At 41.4% G+C, this 24,111-nt stretch overlaps 2 protein-coding genes across 4 annotated transcripts; one reads left to right on the top strand and one right to left on the bottom strand.

Annotated features, from left to right (window-relative positions):
* Positions 1–4,358: 4,358 nt before the first annotated feature.
* clpxb (caseinolytic mitochondrial matrix peptidase chaperone subunit Xb) lies at positions 4,359–16,569 on the top strand. Its single transcript, XM_077007559.1, is given in 16 exon segments — positions 4,359–4,692; positions 5,072–5,133; positions 8,913–9,028; positions 9,226–9,346; positions 9,884–10,038; positions 10,162–10,222; positions 10,225–10,311; positions 10,596–10,639; positions 11,695–11,869; positions 12,130–12,294; positions 12,928–13,016; positions 13,667–13,831; positions 13,945–14,238; positions 14,397–14,489; positions 14,583–14,689; positions 15,175–16,569. Coding segments are annotated over 15 exon segments (1,815 nt in total). The 5' UTR covers positions 4,359–4,692; positions 5,072–5,081; the 3' UTR covers positions 15,266–16,569.
* spi1a (Spi-1 proto-oncogene a) lies at positions 15,913–22,160 on the bottom strand. 3 transcript variants are annotated; one of them, XM_077007556.1, is made up of 7 exons: positions 22,082–22,160; positions 21,864–21,942; positions 21,486–21,576; positions 19,979–20,059; positions 19,581–19,744; positions 17,603–17,750; positions 15,913–17,328 (listed from the first exon to the last, which is right to left on the bottom strand). In XM_077007556.1, the coding sequence occupies exons 2-7, from the start codon at positions 21,885–21,887 to the stop codon at positions 17,018–17,020; spliced, it is 819 nt and encodes a 272-aa protein (XP_076863671.1). In that variant the 5' UTR covers positions 21,888–21,942; positions 22,082–22,160; the 3' UTR covers positions 15,913–17,017. The 3 variants fall into 3 exon arrangements, with proteins under 3 accessions (XP_076863671.1, XP_076863670.1, XP_076863672.1); XM_077007555.1 differs by having other exon boundaries at positions 21,864–22,159; XM_077007557.1 differs by lacking the exon at positions 19,979–20,059 and having other exon boundaries at positions 21,864–22,158.
* Positions 22,161–24,111: the final 1,951 nt, after the last annotated feature.

Here is a 24,111-nt window from a genome sequence, read left to right as displayed (position 1 = left end):
CAAATCACATTTGGCAGGCTTCACTTTCAAATTAGCAGATTTTAGCTTTGACAAAACCTCCCCCAACCTACTCAGATGTTCCCCAAAGTTCCTACCAAACACTATGATGTCATCTAAGTAAACCAGGCAGGTAGTCCACTGCAGATCAGCCAATACTAGGTCCATTAATCGTTGAAACGTGCTCGGTGCATTTGTTAACCCAAATGGTAACACATTGAACTCAAACAGTCCATGCTTGGTAATAAATGCTGTCTTCGCTTTATCTTTTGGTGCTACTTCCACCTGCCAGTAACCACTTACCAAGTCAAGTGTACTAAACCATTGAGCACTAGCCAAACTGTCCAAAGCATCATCAATCCGGGGTAGGGGGTACGCATCCTTCCGGGTGACCCCATTCAATTTTCGATAATCAACGCAAAAGCGGAGACCCCCATCCTTTTTTCGCACCGGGACCACAGGTGCTGCCCATGGACTACAAGAGGGTTGGATAATACCTTCTTTCTGCATTCCCTTAATATGATCTCCTACCTCCTGCTGCAGATGTAATGGCACCCTTCGAGGTGCTAACTTAATGGGCTTAGCTACCCCAGTATCAATCTCATGCAGCGTTAAATGAGTTCTCCCCAAATCCACCTCATTTCGACTGAATACAGAGAAATTATTCCCCAGCAGCTCCCTTATTGCAAGCATCTGACTCCCTGTAAAACCCCTCTCCTCCAACTTTAACTGTCTAACCAAGTTATCTACCGTCCAGCCATCACTACGGGTCTCTGGGTCTACCCCCGGTATCCTCTTGGCCCCTTCTACTCTAATGGCAGTATCCAGGGTACCCAGGGTCATGCCCTGCTTCAGCACCTGGGCACTATCTGCCACATTAAGTACCCTAACTGGCAAAAAACCCTGCCGAGTTTGACAAACTACCCTGGCAACCATGAGGGCCCCCTGTGCCGAAGGTGATGGCTCAAACATACACTCCCCATAGTCCCCAAACAAACCCTCCGCGATCCCAGAAATTATTATCTCACTTCGAGGAGGGACCACAACATCGTTATGGACGGAAACAGAGAAAAGATGGGTTCCCCCTTGTCTCAACAATAAGGGCAACTTCTTATCCATAACTGTACACTGTTTCCCCTTCAGATCAATGACAACACTATATTTTTGAAGGAAGTCAATCCCCAACAGAATTCCCAAAGGTACATCAGCAACCAGAAATTCTACCACTAAAGCAAGGGCCCCAAACTGACACACTGCCTGCCATTTTCCCAAAATTTCCATCTCCCCCCCATTGGCTACAGCTACTCGACCCTCATAGTTTTGAAGATCAGACTCACCCCCCGTAATCTCTAACCACATCCGTTTGGAAATAATAGACACCTGCGCCCCAGTATCTACTAAAAGATGTTTCTCATAACCCCCAACCGTAGCTGAAACATATACCCCTAAACCCTGATCTCCTGGGGGGGTAACCAAAAGCAGGCCCTGATTGGGTAAGTCAGAGGGGGCGGGCATTGGGCCTACTAAACCAGCCCCCTCTAGTTTCCCTTCGCATAAGGGCAATCCCTTCTAATATGTCGGTTGCACCCACATTCCCAACAACCGCCTCGTTCTGGTGATTTATCTGCCATGGTAAGCCCCTGACCACGACCCTCAGATCCTCGGGGGCCCCCAAAACCCCCATTATTACTCAATGGAAGACTTTTAACGGTGTCTTGCAATGCTCTCACTTCCTGTCTAAGGCCCTCCACCACCCCTAAAAGTGTGTGCATTTGAGAGTCTACGACAGTTGTTGTATTAGCCAGTACTTGTGTGGGCTGTCTAGTAGGGCACTGCTCTAACTCCCGTATAAGTTCTAATTCCGAGGCGATATTAATAAGCTCCTCTAATGTTTGCCGTTTGGCCGTGCGTAACTGGATACGTATATCTGCTGGCCCAACATTAGCAATAAACTGGTCCTGAGCAAGGAGATCCTGTGTTGCTGTACCAACAGAAGGGTAGGCTTTAACAACTAAACGTCTAAGAGCATTCCCATACTCTCTTGCAGTCTCCTGAGGCAACCGTTTCCTACTTAAAAAATTCACTCTATTCCACTCAGCACTATCACAGGGTTGGAAACATTTTGTTAAGGCTGTTTTCAAACTTTGATAACTACCCTTCTCATCCATTGTAAGTCCACTATATATATCCCTAGCCCTACCGGTCAAAAGCAGAGACATAAATTTTAATTTAAACACATCGTCCCAGCCATTTACCTCCGCGGCCATTTCAAATTGTTCCGACCAGTCTACCCACTCACGTCCGGAACCCGTAAAGGTCTCTGGCATAAATACTGGACGCGACATTTGTCTCACTGGCGGTGATGGAGGCTGGACAGCTGGGCTAGTGCTACTAAGGGGCTGGATGATTTGATCAGGCTCAGACATCTTTACACACACAAAAAATGACAACTATCAACGAAAATATAAACATCCCACCGCTGCCACCAGTGTAACGAACCCCCTTTATCTTTCTCTCTATGTAGCTAGTTACGTAATATTCCCGCTTACTGCCACTAGAGGGCTCTAAGCCACTGGATCATTTAAATAGCTGCCACCACCTTTTTTTTCCTCCGGTATGGTCCGGACGAGCCTGATAAACCTTCCCCCCTGTCCGAACTACACAATCAACACGGGTTTAAGCCATATAACAATATTTATTAATAATCACCATTTAATTACACACAGCACGACTGACATCCCCTCTAATAGGCCCATGATATCACTGCACACACACACTCCCCCACCGGCTATTAAGTAATACCTCATTAAAATATCACGGGGAAAAACCCTTCGTCAAAACACTCTTAAAAGACACTGTGTATCACCGCACACCCCCACGGGCTATTTAAGACAGGATCGTCGGCTATCCTCACAGAATACACCAGTAGGCACTCTCTTCCCACAACTACCTACCCCAACTCATACAATGTTTAGAATAGCCGTCTCTACCAGCATTTCTGATCACACAATCACGTGCTACTGTATAAAACCCAAAAATCACATCACAACACACATTAATTAAGGCACGTCACCTACTACCACTTCCCACACACACACACACACACACACACACACACCCAATAATCACACTTAATTCATTAATGCTGGGAGACCTATACTAATTCATCAAACAGTTTATCTCCCACCCTATCCCCAGATCTCAACGGACACATATACACATGAGTTTAGTTTTAAAATAACAACTTCCCTCGTTCGGGTGGCCGTCAAGACCCCCCCGTGTAGCTGTGGAGTCGGATGTCTTCGTTCAGCACGTTAACCAACACACATCGCGCAACACTCAGCAGTCTCTCAGATTCCTCTGGTATGTCGCGAACACCTCCAAAGCCTCCAAGTCGTGTTCGCGTTCTCTTTAATCTCGACCAAGTCCCTCAGAGTGCACCCACACAATCCGGATTCACAAAACAGTCCAGTCCCAAACAAAGCGTCGTCATGCACCATCGCCCCCCCCCACCGCATCTCTCTTCCGTTTTAAATCCCACTAAACCCCTCCCCCTAATTAACCCACCCTCTTTCTCTACGTTCATCACAATATCTCACTTGAACAGTTAAATACAATTATGTGTTTACTCTTTTAATAAATTCAAACATGGCTATTAGACACACAGTGTGACTAAATAATTTCCTCACTATCGCAGTTTATAATTAACTTATTTTAATATCGGAACAATATTAAGGGGGCGGCGTCCCAGCACCCCGTATTGACCAGCCGCCACTGTCAGTCAAGTTTGCTGGCCAATCAAGCACAGTGATCCTGTGGTTATTAAACCAGGTATTGGTACTCTTGGCAGTGAAGATGGGTGAAAAGTTGTGATGGAAAATGAAATTTCCATCTCCAAAAAGCTAGTCAGTAGAGGGGAGCATGAAGTGCCCTAAAATGTCCTGGTAGACGGCTGCGCTGTCTTTGGTCTTGATATAACACAGCAGATGACATGACTCCCCAAACATCACTGATTGTGGAAACTTCAAACTAGACCTCAAACAGCTTGGATTGTGTGTCTCTCCACTCTTCCTCAAGACTTGGACCTTGATTTCCAAATGAAATGCAAAATTTACTTTAATCTGAAAACAACACCTTGGACCACTGAGCAACAGTCCAGTTCTTTTATACAGTAATTATATATTTTTATAATTTTGAATTATTATATATAATTATATATTTATATACAATTATAATATATAATTGTTATTATACATATATATATACAGTATATAGTATTAAAGTAATTAAACTAACTAGTAACGCCAGGGGGCAGTATTGTCTACCGTGTCCGTATCTTTGCGCCTGTCTGTCTGTATCACGTGATCCAAACACTTGCTCCGTTGGGGAAGTGGCGCTCTGGATAAACACGCAGCACGGTACTACACAGTACTACTCAGCTTCAGGTTTAAGGACCGTCCTGTTTAAGACCGACTTAGACCGAATTCAGGGACGACATCACTTCGAGCACTGTACAGTTAGCTGTATGTAGATAGTTTCCATTTGAGGACCACATTGTAGCCTACCAGGTGACACGTGAAAGTTTTCGTGTTGTTAGTCGCGCCTGCTGCTCCGTGGTTGTTTTTTAGTTTCTGGACCAGGTGGATCTGTGGGCTGAGCTGACAAATGTCAAGTAACTACGACCTGTGTCTTCACGTAAGTAGTTCACTGGCCAGCTGGATAACAGTCTGGTATCTGCAGCGGTGTTGAAGGGCTGAACTGGCCTGCTGGGTTATCTCTGGAACTGGGAACACTAGTAACGTGAGTCAAGGCTGAAAAACACCCGTATATATATTTACACCCGTACATCTATTTACACCCATATATATATTTACAGCTCGCTTCCTATAGCGGCTATACGTCCAGACCTTCGTGGGTTCCTTTAGGTGTGAAGGTTCATGTCTAAACATCAGCTCAATGTTGCTGAGCCTGGGTTCAGATATCTGGCTAGATGAGCCTGCTGCATGTTTCAGATAGATGATGTTGGCTCAGCTGATAAACCTCTTCTTCTAACCCCCTTTTTTCTCTTCTCCAGAAGTCAAACGATGTCCTGTGTGTGTAGATCTTCTGCCAGGATGCTCTTAAGGTCTCAGAAGGGTGAGTAGACCACCAGAGATAGTCGTGAGGTGGCAATCCTCAGGGACATTTGACCTCCTTCGCTTTCTTCTGAACCTCCAACATGTTACCTGAAGTATTCAAACATTTCGACTGTTGAAAATAAAAAAACATGGTTTGAAAACCATAAAGTTTAGCTTCTCCTCTGAATAACTATACATTTCATAAATAACTATAAAGACTTGTGAAAAGCCTTGTGTTTTTCAGCTTCTCATTCACATAAATATCTGGCATTTATTGATAAATGGTTAACTGAAATACAGTTGTTTTATTTCTGAAATGTGTAACTTGGACATTAGATTTCAGTGTAAAGATCTGTTCCTGATGTAATGAAAGTGATGTCTGATATCAGTTGAGATGTTCAGTATAGTGTAATGTTACAGAAGTTCTGGTTATCGTAAAAGTAAAATATTTGTCATGTAAGTCACATTGGAGAGGTGCCATAACAATAAAAACATGAAACAAAAGTAGTACAAGAAATTGATCATAAATTGGGGGTAAACTAAGATATTATGTCTCTGATCTGAACCTTGATAAACAACAAAGAAATAAGGCTAGACAAACCAAACTGAAAAAAACACACATACTGTCTGTGACCCCGTCAATAGGTTAAAAAGTGCAAGCGATGCTTTCAGTCTTCTTTCTGGCACAATCACAGCACTGTGACACATAATTTAAACATTATATATCTAAATACTCATTCTGGCAAATGAGACTGCTACCTTGTCCGACTTGACCTTTATATCAGACTGACTGTTAACCATAGACCAAATATTTTGATTCGTGTTGATTTAATTTAACGTTTGTGTGCATTTATTTAATCTTTTTTGATGTTTGCATTTGCACTTATTGAGGTACCCAAATAATTCCAAAATATTTAGATTTTTTAATAAAATGAAATCATTTTAAAAATTCAGTAGTTCAACTGGACAGCATGTCACAGATCACTAGCATTGCTGCTGTGGACCACCAGGGGGCAGCGAACCGCCGGTTGAAAACCCCTAGACATTTGGAGTTTTCTTCTCGAAGACTAGTTAATATGAAAGTTAATGTTTTTGAAATGATAAACCTATAAATATTTAGCATTCGTTTTAACTTGAACTCTTTACCCCCAAATCGAAAGGTGGTTGTGAGGCACATTTGGAGAAACACATTTCTGCAATGCATCTGTCTGCTGTTGAATTTTGAAATCAGTTTGAAATCACCAATACAATGAGTTTCAGAGCATGAGACAATGCACAAGTCCAATGTAGGCAGCACCACTGGCGTCTTAAGGAGTCAGACACGTTCTTTCATTGATGTATAGCAGTAAGATTAAATATATCTTCCTGTTGGGACTACAGAAGTATCCTCTCTTTAGGTACTTTTTACATCTAGGCTACTATTTGTTTTCATCCAATCAGGTAATTTGGTAAGCAGTTGTAACGTCAGGGCCATTTCAAGGTTCAGAGTAATATGCATGTATTTGCTCCTTTAATAAAACAAGGTGAATGCAATTTTAATTTGGGAGCATGCATGTGATTAGATTTTCATTTAAATAAGTTGAAAGTAGACATTTGCTGGATTCCTAATCAAAGAAGGGGTACCAGTCCAGTAAGAATTAGACTGTTCATCAAAAGAGATTTCAGAAGCTCGGTTTTCTGTGGACTCTTTTAGTAACCATGGAGATATCTTTCTGGGACCATGGACTTCCATGTGTTGAGATTAAACAATGCCTTCTTGACCTATTCTATTACACAAATGTGCATCACTGATAGATCTGGTAGAGTTGTAATTTCTTGTACATGTGTGAGTGTGAAAGAAACAGTCCAGGACTCAAAACGGTCGTTCTGTTTTTCAGCTGCTTGACTGCCCTTGGATCAGATCCCTTTCATTTTTCTTTTTGCTTGAAAGACAGAGAATGGAAAGACGTTTAAGCCTCAAAACAGGATTTAAACATCTTTCCTTTCTCTGTCTTTCAAGGTTTATTACTCTCTATTAGCATGCAAACACCTTTGAAAGCTCTTTGAATGCTTTCAACTTATCCTCAGCAGACTGTCTGTGGTATATCTGTGTCTCTTTTAGCCAAGAGTCCGGGCTCTCTCTCTCTCTCTCACAAGAGTCCGGGCTCTCTCTCTCTCTCTCACAAGAGTCCGGGCTCTCTCTCTCTCTCTCTCACAAGAGTCCGCTCTCTCTCTCTCTCTCACAAGAGTCCGGGCTCTCTCTCTCTCTCTCTCACAAGAGTCCGGGCTCTCTCTCTCTCTCTCTCACAAGAGTCCGGGCTCTCTCTCTCTCTCACAAGTCTCCTTCCATCTTACTTTTTAGTGGGTTTATATACGTTTTGAGTGATTGGACATAGAGCAAAACTATGATTATTGCTTCAACCCAAAGGTACTAAAGTTGCGGGACTGTAGTAGAAATCTTTGGGGTTGTTTCTAGTTTTCTCCACTACCTGTTTGAACTAAGAATGAGGAGAGAAGGGTTTTGTTAGGTAAAATTTTAAGTGTTACTAAGGGTAATTCCTGCTTGAGATGTCAACATTGTGTCAACAGCATTAATTAACCCAGGAACAACATCTGGAACGTAAATGAACACACGTACTCAGTGTGATCTTTGTCTTTGAGACTCTTGAAGATGTCCCGAGGCACACACAGTGACCCCATCGTCTTTCACATGTTAGACATTTCCTGAACAACTGATACCCACTGCTAAATAAGTATTCATCTGCTATGTATGCATGTGCACATGTTTGTGTGACACAGCCAGTCTGTGCCCAGAATGTTTTTATGATCACATTGTTTTAAGGCATGCCTGGGCCATCTTCATGCAAAGAGTCTCGAAATCAAACGGATCCCATTTATTTAGTAGTGAACAACCTCGTGGATTTTGATAACCAAAACAAACATGTAAGAGGAAGCAGAACAGGAAATGTTAAGACAAGTTTTAACTTTTCACCCAGTTAAAAACTGAAAGAAAAATGACAGTGTCAGTAACTGGTATGGATTCCTCAATAGTGTGAACTGACCTTGTTTGAACTTTTCCTGTTTTGGATCATTTTGCACGTTTGTTCTGCATCTGATTTTCTCTTAGCTTCTTAATTTGATGCCTCAGAGGCTGTGCAGGCTTCCTTAAGCCTTTCGCTGCTTCCGCTGAGCATTTCTTGAGTTTGGGCAGTCCTTTAGATTATAGATTAAGAGCAACAGTACACAAAAATAATAACAATATATACAGGAGGTCCTCGGGTTACGTCAGTCCAGAGTTACGATGTTTTGTGGTTACGACACATCTCCCATGTACTGTATAAAGGCTTGTTTCGAAGTGGTTTTGCGTCGTAAACGTCGTAACGCAAACTTTTTATTACTGTTTATTATTCCTGTTTCATTTCATTATTAAACGTATTTTATGTGTTTTTTGATAAGGTGTTAGGATTTCCTACACACCAAAAATCATTTTGCGATGCTATGTATGAACAGATCAACGTCATAATCGAGGACCCCTGTATATATGTGTGTGTGTTTGTAAAAGTTCATCAAAATGTTTGTTTTTTTTATATTTTTTATATAAGGCATCCAAACACTGAGAGAAAAAAAAAACTTATATATATTTCATGTTAAATCTCGTATTTATTTTAGGATTAGCTGTATACCCTTATTCTTGTATATTTAAGAATAACCTCTTTGTATAAAATATGCAATGCAGATAAACTTGCCTTTTGCACAAACGTTCTGGTGTTGCAAGCTTTTCATGGTTGCACATTCACCTCTCTGCTCTTGGTCCACCAGTGTTGCGTGAAGGTCACCTATCTTCAGCAGTGCCAATCAGAGTGTTCTCGCAGTCGGCAGTGTGCTTCACCTCAAAGGACGGCACGCCGAAAGATGGCTCCGGTGATGGAGGAAAGGTGAAGCTTTGCTCCACTACATCTCTGTGCAAAAATAAATATATATATATACATTTTTTTTCATGCATATTTTAATTTTATGCATATATTTATTGATGAAGCTCCAGTATTGCTGTGGGAAGTGCTTCATTTAATTCAGATTAAATGTCTATTGACTATAATATTTTTAATCCCGTTTGTGTTTTACAACTGTGCAGAATAGTTCAACAGAGACGGTTGGAAAGAGATTGACGGGCTCAAAGGGATCAGGCAAAGGGGGAAATCAACTGTGTTGCCCCAAATGTGGAAACCCCTGCACAAATGTGAAGACCTTTGTGTGTAAGTGTTAACTACTTTTAGCACGACTATAATTTCATATAATTATGAATGTTGTTTATGATGTAAAACTTCTTATCAACTCAGTTATTCAGTTAAGTAGAAGATTGCAAGTACCCACTACCTATCTGTACGTCAGTGTAGACATTAAGACCCACCTCTTCAAACCCTTAAATGATCTATCGTACCTTCTGTACACTAGAATAATCAAAATTTATTCACTTACTTCTCTACAAAACAAAATTGTGTGTCGTTTCCCTCTAATGTGTTTCTATCTTAAAGGTTTATTTTGATTCAGGTCTACTATACTAGTATAAGGGCGTCTTCCATTGAGACTAACAAGCAGTATAGTAAGTTGCAGTGGACAAGTGTAATGTAATCAAGCAAACCTCCTCCATTCTTAGTTGTGTAATCAAGCAGCTTTAAAGGCCTGTTTTGTATTATCTGTACAGTTTGTAAGAGAAGCTCACCGTGTCCTACGAAGTGCTTGATTAATGTGTACTAATACATTCTCGTGTGTCTGCATTCACCTTTTTTCAGCATCTACACGTTTTGTGAAATGTGAAAAATGTCATCATTTCTTTGTGGTGCTGACTGATACTGACTCTAAGAAAGTTCTGGATAAGGACACAGACTCTGGTGCTGAGGCTGTTCAAGTGGCATTTGCCCAGAAACCTCCCCCGCCCCCTAAAAAGGTACGATGCACTTCAACGACTGGTGCAGTGTTGACACTCCTAAGGAAACCTCCTTGGAATTTGGAGGCCTAAATGTTTAAGAACAAAAACATGACCTACGCTTTTTACATTACTTTGCTACAGATATATTCCTACCTTGATAAATATATTATCGGCCAGTCGTATGCAAAGAAAGTGTTGGCCGTTGCAAACGGATCTACAGCAACCTCCCAGTGGGAGGCAGGCAGCCAGTGGAGATGGAGATGGAGATACAAGCCTCCGTCACTCCACGAGGTTGGTGCACTCGCATCCGTTTTTTAACCCATGCAGACCTTTGCATGCGTGATCCTTTAAAGACATCAAAAGTAAATGTCATTAACCCAAGCTGTGTGTTAATAAAGCAGGAGAGATGTGGCACCTTCCATGGTACTGAATCGGCCTCGGTTTGTTGTTAAATCAGTCGGTCTTGGGTTCATGGGAGCTCTGGCTAATCCAGGACAGGCAGCTTAACCGAACATCCAGTGTCACAGGCCTTTATCACAGGAAGGTGTCCCCCCCCCCTCCTCTTCTTTTGGTAGAGTTTGTGGTCAGAAGACAGGAAGATGAATACAGATTTATCCCTGCATCTCACCTACTCTGCATAGTTTCTATGTCGGTATACTGAATGTATTCTGTTTCCTCTGTGTTGTGGATTTTGTTGTACAAGTTTCATTTTGCTGAAAGAATAACTCGTATTATTAATCTAAGTAGGCGTGTGACTGTTCTTTATTTATATCTGTAGTCTGAGGGATGAATAATGTAAGAATGTGGATCTTCTACTGAGCTCTGTGCAGAAACATATCCTAGTGACCTTTTAAACTCCACAGTACCAGTCTACTGCTGAATGACCTTATATTTAACACTACTCAGCAGAAGTCACAGAAACTAGGACATGTGCAACTTTTTTTACAACTTTTTTTACTTTTTTTCCACCTCCATAATTGAAACCTTTTCTTTTTAACATTGCACCAGTCATTTCCTTCTTCTTTTTAAAACATTGTACAAACATGGTGATAAAGGAGAAGAGAGTGGTGTATCCACCCCACCCTCCACCCAAAGGTCTGGGGCATCAACACAAGGCAGAGTTCCTCTCTGTAGTCTTCACTCTCTCACTGTGTTTCTCCTCATGCTTGCTCTGAGTTCTTCTCTGCCCCTTCTCTGTCGGGGCAGCTAGTGAATAAATGACTTGGACTCCAGAATGTACCAGTCGGTGTTGAGGGACCAAAAGATCATTTCAGCACTTTAGCAGCCCAGTAATAATATAAGAGCTTAACCACACTTACAGTGTCACAGGCCCTTGTCTGTCTGCTACTCTTGACCTTGTTTTGACCTTTTCTTGATGAGCAACCAGCTACATCTTGCTTCTTATTCATATATAAGGCCACATGAATGATCTGTATTCATTGTCTGGAGACAAAATCAAATTGTTTTTTAGATTGACGCTTAACACTTAAGTTAACAAATATAAAAATTGGGCTAGGATTAGGGACAAAATCATGTAAAAATGCTCAGTGTTATTCCTCAGATGTGGGTTATTGTGATGGTCACACTGCTTAGTCTCAGTGACATTACCACATGATTATTTTGTTATCTGCTTTCTAAAGCTATACTGGACGTTGACTATTTTTGTCATCAGAGTTGCTTCAGATTGCTGGGATCAGCCCGCATGGCAACGCCCTCGGGGCATCTGTTCAGCAGCAGACCAATCACCAAGCTCCTGCAGAGAGAAGGGGCGGGGCAGTGCTAGACTCCACCCATGCTGCCATCAAACTGGAAAAGAGCAACATTATACTGCTAGGCCCTACTGGATCTGGTACGAGACCAACATTGCAAATGTGATGACATGCAGATTAATAAAGGGGGGAGAGATATAAAAAAACAAATGTTTTTCTCTCTCTCTCTCTCTCTGTATCCTTGCTGGTGTTTCTCTCTCTCTCTCCCTCACCCTCACCCTGCTGGTGTTTCTCTCTCCCTCACCCTCACCCTGCTGGTGTTTCTCTCTCCCTCACCCTCACCCTCACCCTGCTGGTGTTTCTCTCTCTCTCTCTCCCTCTCCCTGCTGGTGTTTTGCAGGTAAGACTCTTCTGGCACAGACCCTGGCCAGATGTTTGGACGTTCCCTTTGCTCTCTGTGACTGTACCACGCTGACACAGGCAGGATACGTGGGTGAAGATATCGAATCTGTTATCGCCAAACTGTTGCAAGATGCCAACTACTCAGTGGAGAAGGCGCAGCAAGGTGTGTGTGTGTGTGTGTGCGTGCGCGCGCTTTTGGGGGAACATCCAGCTCGAGGGCCTCAACTCTGAAGCAAAGTGTTCAACATCCTCCCCAGTACACTGTGTTCCTTACATACCCAAATGACGCCCGTTTAGCTTCTGAGCATGCCGAACATGGCGACGGCAGGTGGCTCAACACCCCAACACCTCTGAACAGGGTGTTACGTCAGGGTCCAACACCAAGGATGGGCTGATAGCTGTGGGATTACTGTACTCTCCGTGATGTCATTACTGTACAACTCGCCAGGCTGCATGTTGGTGTTTTCAAACAGAACAGTCTACTTGTTAGGAGTGTAAATAACACTGTTGTGTTAATCGGGGCCACATGGCTTTGACTTTCAAAATATGCTCATTGTTTGGGGTAGAAACGCTACATTGCAATAATGTCTCTCTTTCACACTCACAGTAGATCTCTCCCTCTAACGCCCCCTTCCCCGGCCTTGTGCTCTCTGTCTCATGCTCCTTAAGTCGCTGTTTCTCTCATTCTGTGTCTCTCTTTATTTCTTGTTTTCTCTTTCTCTCTCTCTCTCTCTCTATTTTCCACCCACTCTCCCCTTCTCAATTTTCCTCTTTCTCACACACGCTGACACCACAGGGATTGTATTTCTGGATGAGGTGGATAAAATTGGCAGTGTTCCAGGAATCCATCAACTCCGAGACGTAGGAGGAGAGGGTGTTCAGCAGGTGTGTACGCGTTCAGCAGGTGTGTACGCGTTCAGCAGGTGTGTACGCGTTCAGCAGGTGTGTACGCGTTCAGCAGGTGTGTACGCGTTCAGCAGGTGTGTACGCGTTCAGCAGGTGTGTACGCGTTCAGCAGGTGTGTACGCGTTCAGCAGGTGTGTACGCGTTCAGCAGGTGTGTACGTGGAGCAGCTCCTCAAAAGTGTCCCCGTGTGTCTCCGTGGGACCCGATCCCCCCACTACATCCGAGGTCCTTCACTCTGTGTGTAGTTAGAGAGAGTAATGGCTATAGTGGTTTAGGCAAATGCCTGATGACTACTTTTCTAATGCAGCATTTCTCCACAGTTGGAGTGATGTAGCAAAGTAAAAAAAATCAATCAGTCCATTTAGGCTAATTTACCCCAGCTGCTTCAATGTGTAGTAGGAAAATGAAAGTTGGTCAAGCTTAGTTGAAGATCAACCTGAAAGGTGTGTAGTATGAAAATGATCTTAGAAAATGACATTGACACCAAGTTTCTCACTTTGTCTGGTTGGCAAGTGTAATTCTGTCTGTAATTCTGTGTCCGTGATGTCTGTCACTTTTTCATAGTGTCTAGTATGCGCGTAGAGCTAAACTGACTTAATCCTCCGCTTCTTGTTTGCGTCTGTGTTTAGGGTTTGTTAAAACTTCTGGAAGGGACAATTGTGAACGTTCCGGAGAAGAACAGCAGAAAGCTGCGAGGAGACACCGTGCAGGTGGACACGACCAACATCCTGTTTGTGGCGTCAGGGGCCTTCAACGGGCTGGACCGCATCATCAGCCGGAGGAAGAATGAGAAGGTGACGGAGCGGGACGGACGGACCCGTCACTGCAGGAGTCAGGACCCCCCACAGGTCACTGCTGTGTGTTTTATGCTGGCGTCCTGATGGTTCGTGTCACTTGTGTTTGGCAGTACCTGGGTTTTGGCGCGGCCTCTGACCCGGGTCGGGGCCGACGGGCGGCCGCAGCTTTGGACCAGGCGGGTAGTGACATGGATGTTGTGCCAGAACTTCAGGAGAAGGACCGTATGCTCAGGCACGTGGAGGCCCGGGACCTCATCGAGTTCGGCATGATCCCCGAGTTTGTGGGCCGGCTGCCAGTGGTGGTACCGCTGCACAGCCTGGACGAGGAGGCGCTGGTGTGTGTTCTCACGGAGCCCCGCAACGCAGTGGTGCCCCAGTACCAGGCCCTCTTCAGCATGGACAACGTGAGGAACCCCCCCCCCCCCCCCCCCCCACGCATGGAGCACATCTCGCTTAACAAGTTCGACATTTACATGTCCGCTCCAGAGGCAGGCTGTCTTTAGCATAGCTTTACTGCGCTGTTTCATAAGCTCAGGCTGCCTGTGGTGCTTTTGCGTTTCAGTGTGAACTAACCGTAACACCTGACGCCCTGAGGGCCATTGCCAGACTAGCTCTGGAAAGAAAGACGGGAGCCCGAGGCCTTCGATCAATCATGGTAAAAGGACACGCCCCCATCTCCTTCTAAACCCCACCCACTTCCCTCTGGCTGGCGTTAATCAGAGTGTGATGGTGGTGCTGTGCCCTGCAGGAGAAGCTGCTGTTGGAGCCCATGTTCGAGGTGCCACACTCAAACATAGTGGCTGTGGAGCTGAATAAAGATGTGGTCCTGGGCAAGAGTGAGCCCAGTTATGTCAGGTAGACCAGACAAACGTTCTTCTCAGTTTCTCTGCCCGACACACACACACACACACACACACACACACACATACTTTCAGCCTGTTGACCACTCAGTACCATATATTTGGTGTGTCATAGGAAATGTGTACTGCTTGTACCATAAATATTGCAGATAAAGAAGTAATACGTTTTTTGCTAATGATTTTGAACATGAACCTGCTGTTATACTGACATGGCTGCCTCTCTGTGGGGGACCCGCTCTATGGAGCAATAACTAGGGTGACGGTGAACCTCAAGAGAGCTGCATTGTTTAGAAAAATGTCAAAATGATAATCCTCGTTTCATAAATATTGTTTGCTACTTGCCAAAAGTGACGTATTGCTTCTTTAAAATGTACTGATTATTTTTATTAAAGTTAATTAAGTTCAAAAGTTTGTGTGTGTGTGTGTGTGTGTGTGTGTGTGTGTGTGTGTGTGTGTGTGTGTGTGTGTGTATAAATGCAGGACTTCAGCTAAGGAGATGACAGAAGAGGAGGATGACTCTGGCACTGAGGAAGATAACTGGCCCAGACAGGCAGATATTGCCAACAACTGATTCACGCAGCTGCTAATGTCTCCAAGATCTTCCTGAGCTCTAGAACACTAATGAGCAGCAAGTTTCTCCTCGTCAGGCCTGGGAAAGGAGACCTTAGACCTGGAGAAAGATCTAGAGGAATTAACACTCTGAGATGATCTGAATCTCTACTTGACTCGTTTCCTAATGTGTGGCCTGATCTTCACCTAACCGATTATTAAGATGCTTCACTGTAAAATGTGTCGATTGTTAAACAGGGCTTCGTTTAACTCTGTGTTTGTTGTCAAGATAAAGGCCACGTTACAATTTGAGGGATTCATGCAGAAATACAAATTGTTTCAAAGGGTTCACAACCATTTTCCTCACGGCAGTAAATATTAGCTTAGCTTGGCTAGGCCTTAGCTTCCTGGTCCCATGCATACCATTACCTGTATAATATGTACAGATTGATGTTACTAATGCTCTTGGCCCTAAGGATTATTTACAAACGTTTTTTGCATTTTTATATATCCAAAGATAATTCTATATAGTTGTTAATAACATTGTTTATTTTATTGTGAGTGTGCATGTGGGGGGGGGGGGGGGGGGGTAGCTGAATGGGATGGTAATATATAAACTTGAAAACAAAAGACTGGGAATGTTAAGTATTAGTATTTTTGGTGCACATGCTCTCTCCAGTATGACTTCAGGTTACCTCTGTCTCCCCACCCGTCTGTTTTAACACTGCTGTTGATTTTTACACATGTTGTATGAATGTCAAGCTGTTGTAGGTTTATCATCCTTCTTATTATTTTTAAACAGGTTATATTGAACCAAGAATAAATGGATTTGGTTTTAAAATGGGGCCTATACCTGTACATATGTCAGGGATGGCAGAAGGTTACAGAAATAACTTTTTTTTTCTGAAATGTGTCAAAAGTGCACCTCTTCCCCCAGGGTTCATAACATTTGCACTGTACTACTTATAGCCATCGTCAAGTACTTTCCCAATGGCTTAGAGAGAAGCAGTGTTCTGGTTTAGAAACATGACTTGTGTACACACATAAACACTTAAGTCCATTGTCTTTTGTAATGCACAGCTGTTGTTTATCAAGATTATCCCGTTGAACTCACAACATTAATGGAGCATTTGTGCACATTAGAATGAAATTATTTTCTGAAATTATATATTTTATTTTTGTAGTATTTTTTTTTTCCTGATGGATTAAATGGATCCCTTCATTTAAAATGTCAACAATTCACCACACAAGTTGTTACATTTAAAATATCAGAGAACTTGTACATATTGTTGTTTTAAAACATAAATAAAAGTGTGTGACATTGTTCTGTGGTGTGACTGAGCAGGCAGTAATTCGTGATGGCGTGTTTAGATAAAGATGGTTCTATGTGTGCAGTATCCAGGTTAAGCCACTAAGGGGCAGTGTATTAAAAGCTGTGATCACTGCAATGATTTTTGAAATCACAACCCTGCAGGCTGTGTATAGTATTTTCACCCAGTATCACATATAGAAGCTTGTGTTATTTCGATTTTGGAACATTTTATGGGTCTGAAGTCACACTGATGGATATATTCGTTATAGAATCTAAATGACGTTCATGCACACACAAGGAAAGAAACATATAAAATGTTTGCCATGTCTAAACAAGTCCTCGAAATATTTGTTTAGCGTGGAGTTCCTGAGATAGTTGAAGAAATTGGACCCCAGTGTTCTCCATGGTCCTGCAGAGACATCTGTCCCGTCCTGTGGCTTTAAGTGATGGGATTTCTCTTCATTAGAGATATTTTCTCTCTACTGGCATCCTGCGTAACACCTCACTACTGAACTGGTATGTCAGTTTCTTCTTGACCTTTTTGACCTCTCCAGTCTTGCCGTAGTTGCGCAGGGCCCTGGCCATCTTCTGGTAGGTCATCCTCTTACGGTTGCCCTTCTGAAGGCCCCAGCGGCCGGCCAGCGTCTCCTTGTGCTTAGAAGAGAACTGAAAGGTTCCTCTCTCTCTGTCCACCCACCAGATACAGTCTTTCATATCCCCGTCTCTTAGCAGCTCCAAGAGGAACTGATATAGACGTACTTTTCTTTTGTTACCTGGTGGACCAAAAAGAAGATTCAGCATTATGCAAAAGCTTCAGTAGTTTGATAACTTACACCTAGTCACCACAATATTCTCTTTATTCACGCTTTAAACAAGAGCTGCTCCTACTCCTCACTTTAACCATATTTTTTCTTAGCCACACTTTTTCTTTTCTTACTATTTTTTCTTTCCTCTCCCAATAAAATGGAGAGCAGAGTTTTTTCTCAAAGCATCATCGTGATGAAGATGCAGCCACCCCCCCCCCCCCCCCCCCCCCCCCCCACTCACCAGGTAGACCAGAACTGGCCCCATGCTTCTCCTCATGCTCCTCTTCCCCTTCCGACACCTCAAAGGGGGGGACGCGTCTCCCCACGTCTTCATCGTCCGTGCTACAGTGGGCGTGTGGGGAGCACTCGTACCGCGGGAGGGACACGTACTGTGGAGAAGATCCACACTTGTTAACATCTACAGCATTTAGCAGACACTCTGGTCCAGAGCAGCTTAAACGAGTACTTAGATGTCTTTGTGGAAGAAAGGGTGAAATGCTAGCGTGTAGTAGACGAATCTAAGAACACCGTTCAGCTAGAGTCCTGTCAGAGGGCGTACACACAAAGAAAGGACTTAATTCTTTACGTAGAGAAGCAAGTGAAGGATTAGTGAATTATTCATGTGCCTTGACTATGGGTCATGCTCCTTGAAGAGGTGGGGCTTCGGCTACATGTGAAGACAGTGTTTGGAGAGCTAGTGGGACTTCATTCCACCATATAGGTCCAAATACAGAAAAGAGACTTGAGGCATTTATTTCACTTAAGAGGTCGTGTGGTCTATACTAGTGGCACAAAGGGTACAATATATGGTGTGGAGTCATTCAAGTGCTTTTCTGGGAGCAGGTCTGTTTTTGGCTTTGTAGATAAGTGTAAGGGTTTGAAATCTGATGTGTGCAGTTACAGGAACCCAGCTGAGGGACGGTGGAGTGATGTGGTTGAATTTGGGAAGAGATTGAGGTTGAACGTGATGCCCGTAGCTGTGTAGCTCTAGTGGTGTGTGCAGTGAGACCTGCTGGGAATATGTCCAGCAACACAGGTGGCATGATGTCATATAAGAGAAGCCTGTATGTTCAGCTCATGTTCATATGTTCATCAGTAACTGTCAAAATCTGAAGCACTTATTGTTTTGCATTAAAAAAAGATCAAAGCTCACATTTGGACTGATTCCAAGTCAGTTATTTTATCAGTATAGCTGAAGTATATGAACTTATACAAACCTTACAAAATCACATTACTTATTAATAATATATTATTTGTATTTATTATAAATGTAAATATTTAAATGTATATGTAAATAAATCTTTATGTATTAGAATATATGTATTTCTTTATATTTGTATTATACTATTTGTACTATTTTTAAATTCAGTTTTATTTTTTATTTCAGTTTTGTGTTATATCATAAAAAATTGCAAAGTTGACACAATGTTGGAACAACAGCCACATACTTGGAAACCACAAAATTACTTTATAATGAAAGAGGAACTGGTTGCTAAAGCCATGGGTCATCAAAAAAAAAAAAAAACATGCTGAAATACAGAGACTATTTCACCTTTACTTTTAAAATCTAAGTAGAATCAGAGTTCTGAAATTCTGAGGGTTAATTATTTTGCACCTGAACTAATTAATCAATATTTTTTTTAGTATGTTCTATGTGTTCATTACTATCTTATTATCTGAATTAAATTTAGGGGAAATAACAAGTTACAAGAGCTTGGAGTTTTAGAAACCTAATTTATGTGGTGTTTTCTGTGTGTCCATTGGCTGAATACGAGCTGGTCTGCTATATCCTCCTGATTGAGGTATGTCACTGGCCACAGTCCCCAGCCAGGAAAAGGCATTGAGCAATTCCTGTGTGTCTGCAGCACAGAACTGGCCTGTCACTTCCTGCACGCCTCCATTAGTGCTGTCCCTACACAATCAACACTAACACTAACATCATGTCTCATTTAAACTCTAAAGCCTTACATTTTTTAATACAGCTATCATAAGCTGAGTCAATATGCGTTAAAATGTCAAACTAAAAATGTATGAGACGTAACTGCTATGTCTGATATAAAATGAGAATTTTATATCGGACAGAAGTTTTTTACTGAACTTATAATTTAATCTTATTACTGTTAGTTATAGTAGATATAGTGTTCTGTTATTTATAGTAGATATAGTGTTCGGTTTTGTTGTATTACTATAACTATTAATGGTGCGACTGTTGTTAATACCTGAGGAGGAATCACAGGCAGAAGGCCTGAATCCAGCGGAGTGTGATATGTATCCACATTGGCGTAGCAGTATGGAGCCGGGTGCAGTTCAGTGAAATGACTACTGGGTGGGACCTCCAGTTCACTTTGGTGAATGTGAAAAGTTTGGTAGTCCCATCCTGTTTCTATAGAGAGAGTGACGGAGGGAGGGAGGGAGGGAGGGAGGGAGGGAGGGAGAGAGAGAGAGAGAGAGAGAGAGAGAGAGAGAGAGAGAGAGAGAGAGAGAGAGAGAGAGAGAGAGAGAGAGAGAGAGAGAAAGTAATGTAGAGTTGAGTAGAATAAAATAGTTTGTCACAGTTCTAAAGTGCCTTGTGTAAAAATGTGTAGAGACTTAATCAATACAGTTAGCTAAGATGTACCCTTTAGTGGGATAGAATCTGGGAATCTGCGCCTCAATAGTGCAGAATTCCTTCCCAGCGTCCAGAGGAGAGAGTCCGTCACTGGGATGATCGGAATGATGGTCAAAGATATGTTGCATAAATACTCTCTGGCAATACTACAATCCTCTGTAATGCACCTCTTCCATGCACCATTAAACCACTGCGTAGTATCATCTATCACTTCTGCATGTGTAAAATCAAAATGGTTTCTATATACAATCGTGGATGAGCAAGAGACACTGTTGAGAGCTTAAACAGCAGCTCTGGGTGATTCAGGGTTTGGGATCACTGCAGTGAAAATCTGGGTTGATTCAACATTTAGGATCACTGTTGTCGAGCTGTGGGGTGATTCAGGGTTTGGGATCACTGCAGTGTAGATCTACCTTTACTGTAAGAAAAGCAATCATTCTGGATGGATTTGCAAAAAGCTATTGAATTTTAAGTCCAGGTTTGCAGGAACAACTGTTTTAAGGCGTTGAGCTGTAATCTATATATGGCATCCCAATTTAATTAATTCATCATTCTATTGTTCTAAATATAAAGTTTGTCTAGACATTCTAGAAGTGTAAATGGAACCAAACTATCATCAACTGGCATTTCATCGATGTATGAAAACTTGAGTGGGTCGAAAAAGTCCCAGCTAGTGCAGTTTACACATGACAATACCAAACTCCCCAAACTTCTGAGCAGAAGCGAATCAATGTGCCGTGTGAAGTTAATAATGTTCAGTGCTGGTCATATGCACATGATGAATGGAGATATTTGCTCCAAACCTAACGCACCTTTCTGCAGTCATCTAATCAGGCAAAACAGTTTAAAGAAAATGCCTGTCATTTGAAGCAGCTATTAAAGACATACAGAGATGGTCAGAAGAAGTGCTGACCCACATAATGTCTCCTTTGCACTCTAAAGAGCTTATTTGGCCTGTCCGGATTGACCTTTTATTTTTCCTGAGTTCTTTACAAATGCCACAGTTGTACTATTACCCATGATGTGCATATAAATGTGTCCTACCCAGTGGCGTTTGATGTGAAATTACAGGAGGTTTGTTTTAAGAAGTAAAGCTTCCAAAGGCTTTGGTTTCAATACATTATTCTACATTAATGGTGATATTGCTATGGTACAATATTCTATTACTTCTACTTCACAACTGTAACTGTAACTGTGTCGTTTGTGAAAGTCTGACACTTCGGTAAGGACGTGTTTCAAGATCCTAGCGTGAACCATGTTCACATTTCCATCCATTTACTTTTTGCAGGAAACCATTAATTAGAGTCATACACTCTTTTAATGTCTTATTCCCCTCTTTTATATTAAAGTGCCTAACGACCACTCACTCATCACAAAATGTAATATTTGATGATAGAAATTCAGAATGTGGGGTAACCAATAAAGTCTTTAAAGATTTTGTCATTTATTAAAAACAGCAACAACAACCAATAGTGATAAAATTATTATTATTATTGTTATTATTATTATTACTCACCCATATGACCATCTAAAACACTGGGCAGTTGTGGGTAAAACTCATACATTGGTCGAAAAACTGGATCATATGCAATCATTTCTTCTGATGGCTAATAGTTTAAGACAAAAGAGGTATTAAAAATTATTAATTCATATTAATATAAATTTAAAAAATCATTGTGAACTTGTATTAATTGAACAAAGTATCAATATAAATCAGCAAGTGCAAACATTTATAGTCATTTTAGTAAACTCACAATTTGTTTAAACTCAGTTAAAATCACATATTAAAACTTAAAACATAGCTTGTCCCCATCCAGTTTTATTTATTGTAAATTAATATTTCTGTTTCTCTCTGACTTGGACACAGCACAAGATAACAGGAAAATGTACTTACAGTTGAAATGACACAGCCTTCCATTGTGAAAAGACTTCTCAATCATGTGCCAACTGTGATACTTCTCTCTGTTTTTCAGCTAATCAGACAACATTGTATGAACTGCAAATCTTTTCTCAGGATCTATCTCCTATGATAACTTTATTGAGTGATTTTAAATGATCCTTTCTTCTGTTACTGTGCTAATAAAGAAAAGAAATCGAAATGGTAAGAATCACCTCTGAAGGACTGCACTTTACTGTCCCTCACTGAAACTCCTGTCTGCGATGCTGTGTGTAACTTCCTGACTTTGATAGGTCAGAATGAGGTAGCCTCATCATAGCTGTTCATCCCTGTCAGTTCAGAACAGCCAATACTGTTCCGGATCAAAGTATTGCATTCACGCCAGTGTATTAGCTGTTGTTTATGTTTGACATGATTTCTTCCCAGAAATTGAAGACATATTATATTTTATTGTGCAATATTGAAGTGTTTGATGCTGAGGGTTTTGTTCTTTAAGAGTTTACCTGAACTACACAATAACTTTAAATCTCACATACAGGACTTTAAAAAAACTTTTAGCAAACTTCTCATATCAGCTTTGGCATTTCATAAATATTAAGTTACAGTTGTCACAAAAAGATTGGTGTATCCCATTAGGTTTAGGTATAAATATTAATTTAATGGTCACAGGTTTAAAACTAGATCATGGTCTGTTCTGAGCAACAAAATGTTAATTTAAAAAACAAAATGAAAATGTAAATTTACAAGCAAAATATGTATGTGTATTTTTTATTTTGTGTTGTAAAATATTTATAAAGCTGTAAAAAATGTTAACAAATTAAATTTGTTTCACCTTTTAAAGTTATGTGATTTAAAGTTAATTATTTGGTATTAGGAAAATATAGATCTTTTGGCTTTTGATGTATAGAGGTACAGAGAACTAGCTAAGCCCAGAAATTCAAGGGAAATTTTCTTCAGGAGATCATTGTATTAGCTGAATAATGTCATAAACATTAAGGGTTAAACCAAAGTGAAGTTCCAGGAGAGTCTTCTTCCTTTTTTTAATCAAAGCCCAGCACTGTTTAGTCCGTTTAGAGGAAGCAGATACTTTTACAGCATCCACAGGAGCGCAGTAGACGTAACAAAAATCCAACATACTTTGGTGTTCCCGGTATATATTCTATGTGTACACATATATAACACATACTAGATAGAATTTGCTACAGAAAACAATATAAAATATAATTTCACCGTATTCTGCAATTTGCAAAATATGTATTCAGTTTAAAGAATCTCACATTCCAATTTACTAAAATTTTAACGATAATGGTGTGTGTGCACATACACATTCACACACTCACCTAGGTGTGTGTGTGTGTGTGTGTGTGCGCGTGTGCGCGTGCGCGACCTCGCACAGTCAAAAGGAGAAGTCAAAAGCTTTCGGATTCATTTCCCCATGATCATTGTGTAAACATGAATGAGTGGTGGATGTGTTGTGGACTGTCTCTTTGGAGAGCCTGCTCTTTCAGCCACAGTCACTAAAAGAATCATTATACAAGATGCTCTGCTGGGAACTCTTCTGTTTCTCTTTCAAATGCTGTCTTAATTTTGTCTTCTTTATTTTCAAACGTGTTGTTAAGTGTGGGCACATAATGTGACATTATCATTATTCTGGAGTATTCTTTTAGTATTATGTATTATGTACAGATGTATTATGTGTGTGTGTGTGTGTGTGTGTGTGTATGTATGTGTGCATATGTGTGTTTTTGTGTTTTCCCAACAATGCATTGCAGGGTATTTTTAAGCACCACAGGAAGTCAGTTACATCTGCTCACACTTAGTGTCTCTGTTGCACAACAGGCTAAAACAGCTTCACCCTCACTGTAACTCTCTTTAGATAGCTCAGAAAAATCATCAAAATGATTCCCTCTGCCACCTCTTCCCTGGCTGGAGAGGTCATTCTTCTGAATTACAAAAAGGGCATCATTTCAATAAAATTAGCAAAGGAATGTCCATCCATTGTTAACACAAATAAATATGAAATAAACAAATAAATGACAAATCCTCTTAGAAACCACATGTGATCACATGTGATATACTGACAACACACACACACACACACACACACACACACACACACACACACACATGCTGTTTTTTTCTATACAGATCCACATGGGGATGTCCACTGTGGCATGAAAGACAAGCACTCCAGCCCTATGAAGATTGTCAGCTGGATGTCTTTAGGGTTTTATCTCTGCTGACA

This window comes from Brachyhypopomus gauderio, chromosome 5 (assembly GCF_052324685.1).
Source record: "Brachyhypopomus gauderio isolate BG-103 chromosome 5, BGAUD_0.2, whole genome shotgun sequence".
Classification (NCBI taxonomy): Eukaryota; Metazoa; Chordata; class Actinopteri; order Gymnotiformes; family Hypopomidae; genus Brachyhypopomus; species Brachyhypopomus gauderio.
Note: the sequence above shows the minus strand (reverse complement) of the source record. Positions and strands in the feature narration are given on the sequence as shown.